Source organism: Copadichromis virginalis, linkage group LG4, assembly GCF_057382275.1.
Source record: "Copadichromis virginalis isolate Kocher_CV1m ecotype Utaka linkage group LG4, C_Virginalis_male_GT1.1, whole genome shotgun sequence".
NCBI classification, from domain to species: Eukaryota; Metazoa; Chordata; class Actinopteri; order Cichliformes; family Cichlidae; genus Copadichromis; species Copadichromis virginalis.
Window position 1 is genome coordinate 35,889,084 of NC_140621.1, and position 11,991 is coordinate 35,901,074.

At 51.0% G+C, this 11,991-nt stretch overlaps 1 protein-coding gene across 1 annotated transcript; it reads left to right on the forward strand.

Annotated features, from left to right (window-relative positions):
- Positions 1-3,709: 3,709 nt before the first annotated feature.
- casc3 (casc3 exon junction complex subunit) lies at positions 3,710-11,094 on the forward strand. The gene is made up of 12 exons (XM_085455214.1): positions 3,710-3,934; positions 5,278-5,302; positions 5,389-5,444; positions 5,537-5,767; positions 5,885-6,033; positions 6,241-6,414; positions 6,565-7,445; positions 7,657-7,830; positions 7,984-8,082; positions 8,197-8,363; positions 8,511-8,718; positions 9,268-11,094. Exons 1-11 carry the CDS (start codon positions 3,749-3,751, stop codon positions 8,655-8,657), a joined length of 2,289 nt encoding a protein of 762 aa, XP_085311340.1. The 5' UTR covers positions 3,710-3,748; the 3' UTR covers positions 8,658-8,718; positions 9,268-11,094.
- Positions 11,095-11,991: the final 897 nt, after the last annotated feature.

Here is an 11,991-nt window from a genome sequence, read left to right on the forward strand (position 1 = left end):
GCTTATCAAACACGGCGCAGTGTTCACACAACCCGTAAGGTTGCAGAAGTTTACTAAAGAGGTAAAACATGTAAAGCCCACAAAGTCACGAGGCCATCTGCTCCTGCAGTTTCTGGAGGATCAGACGAACATTGTTGCTGACATCACACCTCAGTGATTTCCATTTGTGATTATCATGAAAGAACAGCTCTGTGTGTGATAACAGCTGTCCAGAGAAAACTTGACATTTTAAAACAGCATCTTCAGCAGGACGGTGCACGTTTCCCCTCAGGGAAAGAAATCCAGGGTGCTAACATCACCTCACATGCTGCATTTGCACAAAAACTGAGGGAAAACTTTAAGGATCACTTTGATGGCTTCGCTTTGGAAGCTCAGCTCCACCTTTTCATGAAGAATCCCTTTCTGTTGAAGAATATCCCTGCATTCTTACAAGAATGCCTGTAAATGGGTGGATGTAGGTTCTCTGCAAATGGGACTTGTGTATTTCCAAGCTGATATACAGGAGCAATGTGCAGCGTCTGATCCTGCTGCCTTCTGGATGCAGACTGTGCCAAAGACTACGTTTCCAGGACTTACCAAAGTTGCTGTTGCCTTAACCATGTTTTGATCCACATGCAGTCGTGAATCAGTCTTCTCAACTGTTAGCATGATTAAAAACAACTGAGTAATGAACATTTGCATACATGCTTACGAGCTGCATGGACCCCGTTTCACCCAGACTTGACTGACCTCAGTGAGAGGCAGCACTGTGCTTTAAGTTACACTGTGATGAGTTTGTCAAACCTTTTTTCTGCACTTCTTCATTTTCCTGAATGTTGAGGATTTTGTTAGGAGACTCTGTTGCACCATAATGTTCGTTTTTATAGATGTTGCAAAGATTATTGGATAATTTCAGTGTTAAACAGTTTTTGTTTAATATCGGTGGTTGAACTGCACTTTTCTATTCAGCAGGTGATTTAATGGGCAATGAACAAAGAATAATTGATCCGTAGTTACAAGAAAAAATCTGTTAAATGTCGAACTGACTTTTACACTAAAGTGCAAAACTCTGAGCTGTTTGTCTGGAGTCTGCAGCTTCTCTGTGTTAGGTGCGGCTGTGTGCAGACAGGAAAAGGACCCAAGGTGCAGACTCCAGAGACAGATGTAAACTCAAAAACCGTTTTAATGTTAAACTCAAATATAACATAACTGGAAACGATCAAAAACATAAACTAATACCAGAGGACAGACAGAACACACAGCTTGATAAACGGTAGATCGCGACACAAACACAGAGAAACACAGGGCTTAAATACACAGAGGGAGCAATCAGGGAATGAATAACAGGAGGGAAACACAGCTGGGGGAAATCAGGCCTAACGAGACAAGAGGAAGCAAAACCAGACACATTAACATCAGACATGGACTTTCAAAGTAAAACAGGAAACACATAACACAGACTGAACAAAGACACAGACTCACATGCAGGCACTACAAAGGGAACAGAGACGTGGGAACAGGGCAGACACAAACACTGACTGAACACGGGATATAGGAACTTAGGATACACATAGACACGAACTAGACAAGGGGATGCAGGTGATAGAGGAGACAGAGCAACTAAAGAAGACAGAGACCTAAGCCATAAGACAGAACTCAAAGAAACCAAAAACTAGACAGTATAAATAATATCGTAAACTCAAAAACCCTGGGTCGACGACCCAGGCATCCTAACACTCTGCTGCTCTCGTCTAAAACAGCAGCAGCGCCGCCACAGCGCCATCTAGTGGTGGTTTCACCAAAAGTAAGTGTCACGTCTTTGCTGTTCTTCGGGTTCAGGGGATCAAACCTGTAAAAGTCCTGTTTCACGATCACCTGGTTAGTTTTTCATCTTTATGGTTAATAGTTATCATAGTTTTTGCTGCACTACATCACAACGTTTCCAAAGATGAGCTTCAGAGAGTCCGCGACAGAAGTTTGTTGATATTATATTTAGAACAATTTCAGCTGATGTATTTGATTGCAGAGTGAAATATTCTGCTGGGCTTTTTTACACTGTAATCCATGTAGTGCTTTACATAAGCACAAGAATGTTTAAATGAATATATATTTAGGAGAGTATAAAATATTAGCCGGATAAGGGTGGAGTGCCCACTCCGGGTCGGGGATGAGTTCCTGCCCCAAGTGGAGGAGTTCAAGTATCTCGGGGTCTTGTTCGCGAGTGATGGGAGAAGGGAGCCGGAGATCGACAGACGGATTGGGGCTGCAGCTGCAGTAATGCGGACGCTGCACCGGTCCGTCGTGGTGAAGAGGGAGCTGAGTGTAAAAGCGAAGCTCTCAATTTACCGGTCGACCTAGTGTGCAGGAGTTCACCTGATTCGTGATTTCACTCCTTTTGTGTTAAAATATACGTGTGTGGTTAATTATGATTATAAGACTGAAGTTAACCCGCTCGCATTTAAAGCCAGTCATCCACGAGTCTGTCAGTGTCTGTGTTTCTGTCACTCCAGCTGACAAACACCAGCATGTATTCTGGGGTCACTGAAAGGCCAATTATTTTCTTAATCGAGGAACAGAGTGTCAGGAAATTCCTAATTTTCAAAGTAAAGGTTCTGTTACAGGGGGGAAAGGTAACTAAAGGAAATGGTCAGGATCCTTCAACATTACACTTTTGCAAAACAACAGCCTTCGATTATCTGTTGGACGTTATCGATGAGCTAAAGCTGTGAAACTGTTGTCTCCCTTCAGCTTATTAGCACGATGATTTACTCTCCTAATAAACTCAACTGTAGAAACAACAGCAGAAGTGTCCTACGTGTGGAGAAATGTGCATCACAGGGTTAACAGAGAGTACAACAGGACACACTGACAGGGACGAAGGGAACTCAGGTCTGTGTAAACAGTGGGAACTAACTGGGGATAGGAAATAGACAGGGAACAGCACGCAGGTGAAGACGGTCGGACACACAGGAAGTCAAACTAAAGGTTAAACCTGCTGTCTTGAACAGGCACGCCCTTAAAAAGCACAGATGCAGTGCTGGGCTCCCTGAGGCCTCGGACTTACTGTGGAGAGGTTATTCTGCTCTGAGCCAGCAGCGCCGTCCAGTGGTGACCGACGGAAACGCGCTACTCTGACGTCTTACCTGTTCCTCAGGTTCCGGTACATACCTGTAAAATATCACCTTTTGCTTGTCACCTGTTGCTGTGTCAAACTACAAACATGTAGATCTTACTACAGTACAACAACACTGAAACTCACAGCTCAGCTTTAATCCAAACATGATATAAGCGTGACCTAAACGTTAAAATAAAATAAAATAAAATAAAATAAAATAAAATAAAATAAAATAAAATAAAATAAAATAAAATAAAATAAAATAAAGGGGAGACGCTCACGTTTCAGAACCACCGCCTGCCTGCAGAAAAATCCTGCTAAAGCTTTGCATCATCCATCAGCTGCACATCCAGATACTTTAAATACTTTGAGTGCTTTTACCTGAATACATTTACTTTACTAAAGTCAGACCCGCAGAACTCTGTTTGTTGTTTTTCTTTAGATTTTTATTACCCACTTTGTTTCGTTTCTGTTGTACAAGTTACGTTTTATTTTCTATTTATTTATTTGTCGCATTTTCAAGCGTGTTAGTAAAAGTTTACAAACAGTAGATGGCGGTAGAGAGAAAAAGAAGCTCTTAATCGTCTCACTGAAGAAGAACTCGGATACCCATAATCCTCTTCTTCTTCCGTTTCCAACCATTCGAGTCCTAAGATGGCGGACCGGCGGCGAAGGAGGAGGCGCGCGTCCCAGGACAGCGAGGATGACGACGAGTCCGGGTCGGGTTCGGACAGCGGGAGGTCCGGGTCCCCGTCCTCGAAGCCCCGGGGACGGGAGCCCGACCCGGCGGAGCCGGCCGCGAGCCGGGTCCCGGCGAAGAGCGACGTGGAGTCCGAGTGTGTGAGTACCAGCTAGCGGCTAATGTTAGCTCCCAGGGCTCGCCCGGTCCCGGGCGGGAGATCAGAGCCGAGCTTTCCGGCGTTAGAGCATTTATTCCGGGCCAGAGACCCGCTCCGGGCCCGGGTCACTGTGGGAAATGAACCCTGGATAAAACAGCAGGTGACGTGTTCGAGTCCCACAGACAGCTCGGTGTTTGTTCGGCGTTAGCTCGAAGGAAACGGGTAACGGCTCCGTCTGACGGTTCTGGTCCATGACCTCGGGCAGCCTGGCGGTTCGGGCTGGAACAGACCGAGTAGCTCGCTTTAGCGCTTGTGTCCGAACCGGAAAGGCTCAAACTAACACGGACACCAAACGTGACACAACACCAAGGTGTGAGAGTGATGTCCGGGACCCCCGGGCTGGCTGCATCACGCACCTCCGCGTGACCCGAGGTCTGAGAGAGGCTCTGGGCTGAGCCTCCATTTTGTGGCCGTGGGTCTGTCTGAGATCATCCCGGGCCCCTGTGGTGGTGTTTGGCTGCCGTTTTTGGTCCCCGCAGCGAGGGGAAACATGACCGATTCAGTCCGAGCGCAGTGCAGCCTGAGGCGGGTTTACTGGCTCCAGGATGTTTACATGACAACAAACAGCAGATTAGTAAGAACCAATCAGCAGCAGGCTTGTTGATGAGTGTGCTGAAGTGAAATGTGAGTCCTGCCTGTGATTTCAGACCTTTGCTGTGTTTAAGCGCTGTTACTTTGGTTCCCAGTTTCCGGGCTTCTGCTTCATCTGATCTCTGCTCTCCTTCGGATCGCCACGGCAGCTCTGCCTCCACCTCCTCCTTTCCCAGCATCCTCCTCTGTCACTCCACCCCTCTGCATGTCCTCCTTAACTACATCCATGAACCTCGTCTCCTCCTGCCTGGCAGCTCCATTTTCATCATCCGCCCTCCCTCCTCTGCACATGCTCAGACGCTCTCTGACTCCGAGCTGTCGCTCATTTCTGACGCTCAGTTGCCTTCTACAAATCAAACATCACAGCAGGTCTCACCACCTTCTCATAAACCTTCCTCTTCACTCTGGTAAATCCTGTTTTTTATCCGGATGCACAGACACAAAGTGAATCTGGCTGTTGGCGTGAGATCAGACAGAGCGCCGGTTTGAAGAGACTGACTCTGTGAGACGTTTGATCTTTGAGCTGCGTTCAGACTCTGCTGAAGTAATCCGAGCTGTGCTGTTGGTGGTCTGTACGGCTGAATAACGTGCCCGGCGCTCTGTGACGCACTCGCAGCAGAGCTCTGACACAAAGCCGCGTCTGATCCTCGGCGCTTTGGAGCTTAACGTTGGTTTTCTTGTTTGTCGTTGCAGGAGAGTGAAGACGGCGTTGGAGAAGGTAAGCTGCTTCTTTGCACCACTCTGAAGTCACAATCTGGGAAATCAGGCCGCTGTCGGGTGATTTCACTCCTCTTTGTTTTTCAGCCGTCCTCTCAGATTACGACAGCGCCGACCCCGAGGACAACGGCTCGCATTCAGAGGTACGACCGCCGACTCGCCGCTTCCTCTCGGCTGTGACGTCACGTTTTAGCCTCTTTAGGGAGTGTTTCTCCTAAAACTGTGTCCTCCTCAGGGAGTGGAGGAGGAAGAGGAAGCAGAGCAGTACAGCGACGAGGAAGCTCCAGCAGCAGCCAGCGAGCCCCAGCCCCCCACTACAGACGGGCCTGTGGAGGGAGCGCAGGGAGAGGAGGAGGAGGGCGGAGAAGCTGAGGAGGAAGAAGAGGCTGGAGGGCGGAGCAAAGAGGAGAGCAAAGCAGAGGAGAAGGGAAACCTAGCAGGAGAGCGACAGAGCGGAGACGGACAGGTGAGACAGGAACAGGAAGTGAGCCTCTGCTCAGGCAGAAGGGTAACAAGAGCGAGGGGAGGGATTAAAGACGGTACCTGCTGCCATCTGATTGGTCTGATCTGAACTTTCATACAGGAGTCGACGGACGACCCGGAGACGAAGGCGGGGGACAAACCGGGGCAGCAGCTGGACGACGACGAGGACAGGAAGAACCCGGCGTACATCCCGAGGAAGGGTCTGTTCTTCGAACACGACGTCAGAGGGCACGCTCAGGAGGAGGAGAGGTAATAGCTACGTGCTGCACGCTGACAAACTGAAGCGCTGAGAGTTTAGGGAGGAGTTAGACGGGCTGGAACGCTCCGCCCACAGATTTGCGTCACTGCTTGCACGGGTCAGTCGTAACTCTGCGCAGGTTAGGGCTCGTTTTTAAAGCCTCTCTGCTGTTACCTCATCGATGTGATGTCATTTATGTCCTCTCCGTCTGTCTTCAGGCCGAAAGGCAGAAACAGGAAGTTGTGGAAAGACGAGGGCCGCTGGGAGCACGACAAGTTCAGGGAGGAGGAGCAGGCGCCCAAGAGCCGCGAGGAGCTGATCGCAATCTATGGTTACGACATCCGAAACGGCGGCGGCCCCGGAGACCGAGGGTACAGACAGCGGAGGCCCAGGTGAGCGGCGTGTCGGCTGAACGTTGAACGTCTCCAGAGCTGCGAGCTTTGGGACGTCCGCGGGTCACTTTGAGTGAGGTCATCACACTTCCTGTAACGAGCGTAGCCGCTGTTGGTTTGATGTTTCACCTCCGTCTCTGTCTCCTGCAGACCGACTTCGTCTCCCAGCAGAGACAAACGGTGGCGAGATGGAGGCGGCGAGCGGCCCGTCCGGTCCTGGCAGAACAGGGGAGGAGGTCTGAACCGAGGAGGAGCTCCTCCACCTTCATCTGTCCACCCCTCCTCTTCGTCGCCATCCTCTGCACAGCGAAGCGGCGTCCCCTCCAGACTGCCTCCCTCCCGTAGCAGACCACCCCAGAGTAACCTGCACCCCCCACCTTCGTCTCACTACAGGAACAATGAATCAAACGCACCCCTGGTGCACCACCGAGAGCGGCCGGGTCCTCGGGCTGAGGCGGAGCCTACAGGGGAAAGGGGAGGTGTCAGAGGAGGGCGAGGAGGAAGGGCGCCCTCTGTGGTCATTGAGGACATTACAGTCAGTCAGGGAGGGGCCACGGAGCAGGACTTGAGCGTTGGCGCCGTAACGCCGGCAGCGTCGCCACAGCCGGGCGGTTACCAGTCCACATCGCCGAGACGCCAGCAGGAGCAGCGAGGCGGCACGGACAGATCTGCATCAGGATTGGCCGCTTCCTCTTCCGGCTCCGACCCCTCCCTTCAGTCGGCAGCAGCGACCAATCGGGAAGCTTCCCCTCCCGCCGAGCGGCCAGTGGAGCGCAAGTCTTACTCGCTGGCTCGCAGGACTCGCTCGCGTCCCGCAGACCTGGGCAGTAAACAGGCGTCTGTGGAGGAGTCCGTTGCCGGGGGCAACACCTCTTCTCCCAGCAACGTGGGGGGAAAGAGCTGGTCGGGTGGAGGCGACGCGCCGAGCCAGGCGGGAGGAGGTGTGACGGAGCTGGACCAGGACGTGGCTCGACTCAATCTGGCCAGGCAGAGCTGGAGCCCGACCTCGTACGTGCGGTCTGAGATGAGAGGTGAGCGCTTTTACACCGTCACCTCACAGGTGGCGCTCACGAGTCAGGTGGTTCATGCTAAATGTTGACTGAACAGCTTCACCTGAGGCGGCGCCAAAACAAATATCTACAGCAGTCTGATGATGAATGTGGCTCCATGTTGGGCCCTGTTATTTGGCGCCCCCTGAGCGCGTGTGGTTGTCTGTCGTTAAACCAGTCTCTCTGACCGCAGGCCTTCCTAACCCCCTGCACATGCCCAGCGGCCCGCCGCAGTTCTCCAGCATCGAGGAGATGGGTGTCGGCAACAACCGGGCCAAACGCTACTCCTCCCAGCGACAGAGAGCCGTGCCCGAGCCGGCGCCGCCCATGCACCTGGGAGTGATGGAGGGACACTACTATGAGCCCAGTAAGCCTAAGATCACGTGACCAGCACCACATGGCTACGTCACATCAGTTTCCAGCTGTTGTGAAACACCGCAGCGTCCTTTTATGAAAACGAGCTGCTGGAGAAGAAAACGTCGCCTCGCTGTGATTAACCTGCTGTCATTTTCTGTCTCAGTGTCGTACCAGGGACCAATCTATGCCCACGGGGATAGCCCCGCCCCCATGCCGCCACAGGGCATGCTGGTGCAGCCTGAGATGCACATCCCGCATCCCGGTAGGTGGAGTTTGCAAATAGCAAAGAGAAATGAAACATGCATGAAAGAGTTCGGGTCTTAGGAGGTCAATGGATGTTGTCACGCAGTGACCTCATGTCTTCGTCTCTGTTAAGGTCTCCATCCCCACCAATCAGGAGGCCCCATCGCTAACCCCGCCCTATACGGAGGCCCACCAGTGTCTCTTTCACCAGGGCAACCACAGCAACTGCTGCCACCGCCTTTCTACCCTCCACCGGGGGTCATGACCTTCCCCTACCCCACCATGTACCCAAACCCACAGGTACTGATGTCAGTTTAAAAGGTGGCGTGGAATTCACTCTGATTGGCTGTCTTCCTGTCTTTGAGCCTCAGTTTGTGGCCAGTGTCGTGTTCTGTGCAGGAACAATAGAGTGAAAGTTTGATCCAGGAGCTCTCTGATTGGTTGCAGGGTCAGACCCAGGTGACCTACGGAGGCGTGACGTACTACGACACGGTGCAGCAGCAGGCCCAGCCCAAGCCTTCGCCCCCCCGCCGCACATCCCAGCCCGTCACCGTCAAGCCCCCCCCTCCAGAGGTGCCCTTTGCCTCAGAGTGACTCTGCCCCTCACCCCTCCCTGCCACTCCATCTCAGCCTCGCTCTGGTCCAAAAACTGTAGGTGAGTAACACCTGAGGGGGGAGTAGTGGGTGTTTTTAGGAGGCTAATGCGAACGAGGAACGCCGCCCCCTACAGGTGGGCGCAGGAAGTGCACAGGTCATTCTTTGTAGGCTCAGGCTACGTCCACACGTAAACAGCGTTTTGGGTTCACGTGTTGACGAGGAAAACGTAGGGTTAGCCGCACATCGTCAAACATGTGCACCACTGATTCAGGTCAAATTTACAGACTTCTGATTGGCCAACGTGTTGACACGGTTTGCATTATATCGCCACCGGCTGCTGTGGCGTGTTCTTCACAGTGTTTGACTTCGTTTTTTGTGTTTAGATGTGGACGCAGATCCTTTTTTTTTTTTTTTTTCCCCAACTGTACGTGTGGACGTAGCCTCAGTAAGAACTGTGACGGAGGAGAAACGAGCGAAACGATGCGCAGGCACAGAACTGATCCAGGACTCGTTATCAAAGTTTCATGCTTTAAACTAATCAAGTCGTTTAAACAAAAACAAACATGATTCTTGTTTCTTTGATGTTCGTGTGTCCCTCTGTCCGCAGGAGCGAGGTGGGCGGGTCGGTGAGGAGCTGCGGTCCAAAAACATCCACCATGGTAAAGGAGGGAGGGCGGGATGGAGACAGGCTCCGCCCACAGCATCACTGGTGGATTCAGACTTTCTCCCCTTTTTTTTGTTTTGTTTAGCCCGTGTAGCAGTCGGGCGGGTCGGCGGTTCGATGCTGTATCTTTGAGCAAAATGGGACTGACGAGTTGACGAGGAGTCGACCTCGGCGCTGTCGGTGCTCTCAGAGTATTTTTATTTGTTTTCTGTTGAATCTTGGAAACGGATTTCTGCGTCAGGCGCTCCTCCTGCAGGAGGACGCGTCGTGGTCCATCCGTCGCAGTTACAGAGTTTGAAGACAGCTCGGCTTGTTTTGGCTTCTGCTCAGTGCTCATTCCTCTAACTTTAACGTGTAATCAGCAGATAAACATGTAATAAACGGTTAATAACACTTTATAGAGGTGCGGTAACTCACGTGGGCGCTCAGAGGTGCAGGTAGAGCAAAGATCGCTTCCTCCGTGTTCGGACGGCCGTAGTTTAGCGAGACGTCGCGTGTGTTTCAGCGTTCGGTGAAACTGCAGTTCAAACTTTAAACGAGACTTCAAACCTGGAGGAAACAAAAACAGCTTGAATCAAATCCAGAGCTTCTCTCTGACAGCATCACTGCAGCTAAACGCACTCAAACATTCCTGAATGTTTATAATCCGGATATTTTGCTGTGTTCCATCAGAACAGTCTCACACGTGCGACGCAGACGCGTGAGACTCGTGAATAAACTGAGTTTAGCGACTTGTTTCTGTTTAAACGGATGGTTTTGACATTTCTGAGTGTTTTTGAGCTTCAGGAAAATAATTCCAGCTTCTCGTTTTTCCTTATCGTAAAGATTCAAACTGCAGACCTGTGATGGGGGCGGGGTTTAGGGTCCAGCATTAAAAGAAGAGTTATGTACTTTGTGATAAATGAAGAGAATAATTAGCAGATTAAACATCAGATAGTTTAAGTTGAATTAAGCTGAACTTTCCTTCATCCTTTATGAAGGCCTCGAGTCCTGTAACGGCGCCGCGTCCCTTTAACGTGCGGCTGTCTGCCCTCCTGAGCGTACACGTGTCACTTCCTGTTGCGATGGGGAGTTGGGGCAGGTGGAGGCGGTTCGTGTTGCTGTGCAGGCGTACGTGTAAATAGAAGCTGCAGAGTAGAAACATTCTAATAGGCTTAGAGGAGCTTCGGCAGGGACCTCGAGCGAATCGATGGATGATGGAGAGCGGCCGTGTGGGTTTGGTTTCCTCTGTTCTCACGTCTGTTTTTTTTGGGTTTATTATCGTTGTTGTTGGGGGTGCGTGCCGCCTCGTCTCTTTGTTTTCTGCACACAGGAAGCTCGAGCTAAAACTTGATGATGAACGCCAGGCTGTCATGTTTCTGTTTGTTTGCGCTCCGTGTTCTGGGAGCTCGTGGTCGGACGTTAGCGTTCCTCCTCTCGTTAAACTCGGGGAGTTGTTTGACTGATGGGTGAGGACAGAAGCGAGTTGCCGTTAGAAACGCCTGCCGTTCAGCCCGTTAGCAGGGTCGTCAGGAGAAAACAGGTTGAATTTAACAGGAACATTAATCGTTCCTGATCCCCGTGCTGATGTTTGATTGGGGGGATTCCTCTGATGGCGGGGCTCGGATTCAGTGGGAGGAAGTCGGGGTTTTGGTGCTTGCATCAGAAACGACACCGCTCTGATCTTCGTTCACCTTCATCGGAGGAGGAAGAGGAGGCCTTCGGCTGTGACGGTAGCTTCAGCTCCAACCGTTAATGTCCACAGATGTTTCAATAAAGTTTAGAGACGTCTCCTGTTCTCTGGGTCTTTCTCTTTGTTTTCTTCTCTCAAATAAATCCTGCAGAGCTGGAGTTGGGCTGACTGCTGTGACCTTTGACCCGAGCCGCCCACACTGCTCACTGTAGCTATGTCCCAATTCATAGGCTGCATCCTTCAGAGAAAGCCTGAAGTGAGCGGCTGTGAAACGGGACGGTCGAACCTTCAGATCTGCGTCACCGCTGTCTGGGTGGAGTTTAATAAACTCGCCGTCTGCTCCTTGCTGTCTAAAATATAACAGGACACCGGAGGAAACTCGACCGTCTCACACTCCTGTTTATCAGTTTTCCGTTTGACGTTTATTCAGCTGTGTGAAAACTAGAACTTTAATCTCAGCCACACCGATTTACTCACAAACAAATGAAACACTGAAAAAAAACAAACAACATTTTTAGGTTGTTTAAGTGACTCATACATCACGTTTAACCTGAGCAGAAAAAAGACCGCGGGGGGTTTGAAAGCGATGTGCCGGGAGTCTGGGCGGCTCCAGTGACCCTCGAGCTCCCGGTCAGCGATCGAGCTGGTGGGTAACAGACATCCCTGAAAACGTCGCAGCACTTTTGCAAATATGTGGTGTCTTGATAAACAGAGCAGACATTTGAAGTTTACACAGCTACGTTCTCACCAGGAAATATGTTAAACGTTTATTTTGTGACCCAGAAAGATTAATAAGAGTAACATTAACGCTAAAGGCTGCCGCCATTGTTGGAAACTGGAATTGGCTGGGCCACACTGAATTCTGGGATAGGTGGGCCACGAAGGACACACCCGATCCATCCTTCAAATCTGGGGAAAAGGAGGACTCGTTTGGAGGAGTCTTCGAATCGGGACAGCCTTTGTCACCTGGCTGTGATGTAATCGGCCTATGAATC

Excerpts from the sequence above, each read along its gene's own strand:
- casc3 (XM_085455214.1), top strand. The coding sequence starts at position 3,749 with ATGGCGGACCGGCGGCGAAGGAGGAGGCGCGCGTCCCAGGACAGCGAG. Across the intron at positions 5,303-5,388 it reads TGAAGACGGCGTTGGAGAAG|CCGTCCTCTCAGATTACGAC; the intron begins GTAAGCTGCTTC and ends TTTGTTTTTCAG. Across the intron at positions 6,034-6,240 it reads CACGCTCAGGAGGAGGAGAG|GCCGAAAGGCAGAAACAGGA; the intron begins GTAATAGCTACG and ends GTCTGTCTTCAG.